At 54.5% G+C, this 4,801-nt stretch overlaps 1 protein-coding gene across 1 annotated transcript; it reads left to right on the top strand.

The window, feature by feature from the left end:
- Positions 1 to 1,059: 1,059 nt before the first annotated feature.
- LOC139532976 (histidine-rich glycoprotein-like) lies at positions 1,060 to 1,716 on the top strand. Its single transcript, XM_071331119.1, has one exon. The coding sequence runs from the start codon at positions 1,060 to 1,062 to the stop codon at positions 1,714 to 1,716; it is 657 nt and encodes a 218-aa protein (XP_071187220.1).
- The last annotated feature ends 3,085 nt before the right edge of the window (positions 1,717 to 4,801 follow it).

Below are 4,801 nucleotides of genomic sequence, written 5' to 3'. Positions count from 1 at the left end.
ATTTTGTGGCATAAATGTCTGACTGAGAGGCTGAGAGAAACTTTGGTCATTGAGTGGCTTTTATCATCTGTCTACAATATACTGTATCTACCATCCTGTCTGTCTGTCTACAATATACTGTATCTACCATCCTGTCTGTCTGTCTACAATATACTGTATCTACCATCCTGTCTGTCTGTCTAGAATATACTGTATCTACCATTCTGTCTGTCTGTCTACAATATACTGTATCTACCATCCTGTCTGTCTGTCTAGAATATACTGTATCTACCATCCTGTCTGTCTGTCTAGAATATACTGTATCTACCATCCTGTCTGTCTGTCTACAATATACTGTATCTACCATCCTGTCTGTCTGTCTAGAATATACTGTATCTACCATCCTGTCTGTCTGTCTGTCTGTCTGTCTGTCTGTCTGTCTGTCTGTCTGTCTGTCTGTCTGTCTGTCTGTCTGTCTGTCTGTCTGTCTGTCTGTCTGTCTGTCTGTCTGTCTACAATATACTGTATCTACCATCCTGTCTCTGTCTGTCTGCCTGCCTGTCTGTCACCTGACTGTATGTCTGTATGCTACCTGTCTGTCTGTCGGAAATAAAAAATACTTAGACATAAATTATTTGAATGGGAGGGTCCCGTTCGATGTCTGTGAATAAGAGGCTAGACTAATGTGAAAACAATCAGACTGTGAAGTGTAGCGTTTGATCCAGAGTTATAATCATGTTAGTTACGGCATGGTAAACATAGCTGGGCTACAGTCACATTCATCTTATCTGTGCTCCAGGGATGAGCTGGACTTTGATCCCAAACCTCACGTTTGTTTGGAGACTCACTACCAGGACTTCTGCTCTGCACTGCAGACAACTAGAAGGTGCAACAGCATATGGAGCCCCAACATATGGAGCCCCAACCATATGGAGCCCCAACATATGGAGCCCCAGCATATGGTGCGCCATCTAATGGAGCCCCAACATATGGAGCCCCAGCATATGGAGCCCCAACATATGGAGCCCCAGCATATGGAGCCCCACCATATGGAGCCCCACCATATGGAGCCCCAACCATATGGAGCCCCAGCATATGGAGCCCCAGCATATGGAGCCCCAACATATGGAGCCCCAGCATATGGAGCCCCAGCATATGGAGCCCCAGCATATGGAGCCCCAGCATATGGAGCGCCACCATATGGACCACCATCATATGGACCACCATCATATGGAGCCCCAACATATGGAGCCCCAACATATGGAGCCCCACCATATGGAGCCCCAGCATATGGAGCCCCAACATATGGAGCCCAACCATATGGAGCCCCAGCATATGGAGCCCCAGCATATGGAGCCCCAACATATGGAGCGCCAGCATATGGAGCCCCACCATATGGAGCGCCAGCATATGGAGCCCCACCATATGGAGCGCCAGCATATGGAGCCCCAACATATGGAGCGCCAGCATATGGAGCCCCAGCATATGGAGCCCAACCATATGGAGCCCCAGCATATGGAGCCCCACCATATGGAGCGCCAGCATATGGAGCCCCAGCATATGGAGCGCCAGCATATGGAGCCCCAGCATATGGAGCCCCACCATATGGAGCGCCAGCATATGGAGCCCCAACATATGGAGCGCCAGCATATGGAGCCCCACCATATGGAGCCCCACCATATGGAGCCCCAGCATATGGAGCCCAACATATGGAGCCCCAGCATATGGAGTAGGTAGTCACCTGGAATGCATTTCAATTAACAGGTGTGCCTCATTAAAAGTTAATTTGTGTAATTTATTTCCTTCTTAATGCGTTTGAGCCAATCAGTTGTGTTGTGACAAGGTAGAGGTGGTGTCCAGAAAAAGCCACGTCCATTTTATGGGAAGAACAGCTCAAATAAGCAAAGAGTAACATTTCAAGAACTTTGAACGTTTCTTTTCAAGTGCAGTCGCAAAAACCATCAAGCGCAATGATGAAACTGGCTCTCATGAGGTCCGCCACAGCAAAGGAAGACCCAGAGTTACCTCTGGTGCAGAGGATAAGGTCATTAGAGTTACCAGCCTGAGAAATTGCAGCCCAAATAAATGCTTCACAGAGTTCAAGTAACAGACACAGCTCAACATCAACTGTTCAGAGGAGACTTTGTGAATCATGCCTTCATGGTCGAATTGCTGCAAAGAAACCACTACTAAAGGACCCCAAGAAGAAGAAGAGACTTGCTTGAACCAAGAAACATGAGCAATGGACATTAGACCGGTGGAAATCTGTCCTTTGGTCTGATGAGTCCAAATTTGAGATTTTTGGTTCCAACTGCCATGTCTTTGTGAGATGCAGAGTAGGTGAACAGATGATCTGTCACGTTCCTGACCTGTTTTCTGTTGTTTTGTATGTGTGTGATGGTCAGGGCGTGAGTTTTGGGTGGGCAGTCTATGTTTGCTGTTTCTATGTTGGTTTTGGGTTGCCTGGTATGGCTCTTAATTAGAGGCAGGTGTTTTGCGTTTTCCTCTAATTGAGAGTCATATTAAGGTAGGTTGTTCTCACTGTTTGTTTGTGGGTGATTGTCTCCTGTGTCAGTGTCTGTATGTTACGCCACACGGGACTGTTCCGGTTTTTGTTAGTTCGTTCGTTTTATGTAGTCTGTTTTCCTGGTTCATGCGTTCTTCACGTTGTATGTAAGTTCGTGTCCAGGTCTGTCTACATTCGTTTATTTGTTTTGTAATTATTCAAGTGTTTGTCGTGTTTTTCCGTTTTGTCTATTAAATCAATATGTATTCACAACCCGCTGCATTTTGGTCAAATCCCTGCTACTCCTCTTCGGATGAGGAGAAGGAGGAAGCCCGTTACAGAATCACCCACCAAACCCAGATCAAGCAGCGGGTTAATGGACAGCAACGACAGCGCACGAAGCAGGATTTATGGTTTTGGGAGCAAGTATTCAACGGAGAAGGACCCTGGGCTAAGGTGGGAGAGAATCGCCGCTCTCGGGGGGAGAAGGAGGCAGCCACAGCCCAGGAGCGCTGGTATGAGGAGGCAGCGCAGCGACGCGGTTGGGAGCCCGAGAGTCAGACCCAAAAATTTCTTGGGGGGGGCACACGAGGAGTGTGGCAAAGCCGGGTAGGATACCTGAGCCAACTCCCCGTGCTTACCGTGGAGTGAGAGAGCGTCGTACTGGTCAGACACCGTGTTATGCGGTAAAGCGCACGGTGTCCCCAGTACGCGTGCTTAGCCCAGTGCGGGCTATTCCACCTTGCCGCACTGGGAGGGCTAGGTTGGGCATCGAGCCAGATGTCATGAAGCCGGCCCAACGTATCTGGTCTCCAGTACGTCTCCTCGGGCCGGCATACATGGCACCAGCCTTACGAATGGTGTCCCCGGTTCGCCAGCATAGCCCAGTGCGGGCTATTCCACCTCGCCGCACTGGCAGGGCTACGGGCACCATTCAACCTGGTAAGGTTGGGCAGGCTCGGTGCTCAAGAGCACGTGTCCTCCTTCACGGTCCGGTATACCCGGTGCCACCTCCAAGTACCAGTCCACCGGTGGCAGCCCCCCGCACCAGGCTGTCTCTCCGGGTTCTCTCTCCAGCTGCTCCCACCTGTCCAGCGCTGTCAGAGCTTTCCTCCTCTCCAGCGCAGCCAGTGCCTATACCACGCACCAGGCCTACTGTGCGCCTCAGCAGGGCAGAGTCGGCCGTCTGCCCAACGCCTTCTGCACTGCCTGTCTGCCCAGCGCCGTCTGAGCCATCTGTCTGCCCAGCGCCGTCTGAGCCCGTCTGCCCAGCGCCGTCTGAGCCCGTCTGCCCAGCGCCGTCTGAGCCCGTCTGCCCAGCGGCGCCTGAACTGCCCGTCTGCCCAGCGGCGCCTGAACTGCCCGTCTGCCCAGCGGCACCTGAACTGCCCGTCTGCCCAGCGGCGCCTGAACTGCCCGTCTGCCCAGCGGCGCCTGAACTGCCCGTCTGCCCAATGGCGCCTGAACTGCCCGTCTGCCATGAGCCTGCAAAGTTGCCCGTCTGCCATGAGCCTGCAAAGCCGCCCGTCTGCCAAGAGCCTACAGAGCCTTCCGCCAGACCGGATCAGCCAGAGCCTTCCGCCAGACCGGATCAGCCAGAGCCTTCCGCCAGACCGGATCAGCCAGAGCCTTCCGCCAGACCGGATCAGCCAGAGCCTTCCGCCAGACCGGATCAGCCAGAGCCTTCCGCCAGACCGGATCAGCCAGAGCCTTCCGCCAGACCGGATCAGCCAGAGCCTTCCGCCAGACCGGATCAGCCAGAGCCTTCCGCCAGACCGGATCAGCCAGAGCCGTCCAGCCAGGACCAGCCAGAGCCGTCCAGCCAGGACCTGCCAGAGCCGTCCAGCCAGGACCTGCCAGAGCCGTCCAGCCAGGACCTGCCAGAGCCGTCCAGCCAGGACCTGCCAGAGCCGTCCAGCCAGGACCTGCCAGAGCCGTCCAGCCAGGACCTGCCAGAGCCGTCCAGCCAGGACCTGCATGAGTCCCTCAGCCAGGACCTGCCGGAGTCCCTCAGCCAGGACCTGCCGGAGTCCCTCAGCCCGGACCTGCCGGAGTCCCTCAGCCCGGACCTGCCGGAGTCCCTCAGCCCGGACCTGCCGGAGTCCCTCAGCCCGGACCTGCCGGAGTCCCTCAGCCCGGACCTGCCGGAGTCCCTCAGCCCGGACCTGCCGGAGTCCCTCAGCCCGGAGCTGCTGCCCCTTATCCCGGAGCTGCTGCCCCTTATCCCGGAGCTGCTGCCCCTTATCCCGATGCTGCCCCTTCATCTAGGTGGGTTTAGTTGGAGGGTGGTCATTGGGAGGGGGATACAGAAGCGGG

The sequence above is a fragment of the Salvelinus alpinus genome, chromosome 10 (assembly GCF_045679555.1).
Source record: "Salvelinus alpinus chromosome 10, SLU_Salpinus.1, whole genome shotgun sequence".
In the NCBI taxonomy this organism is placed as follows: domain Eukaryota; kingdom Metazoa; phylum Chordata; class Actinopteri; order Salmoniformes; family Salmonidae; genus Salvelinus; species Salvelinus alpinus.
The sequence above is the reverse complement of the archived record's forward strand: the minus strand, read 5'-3'. Positions and strand labels throughout refer to the sequence as shown.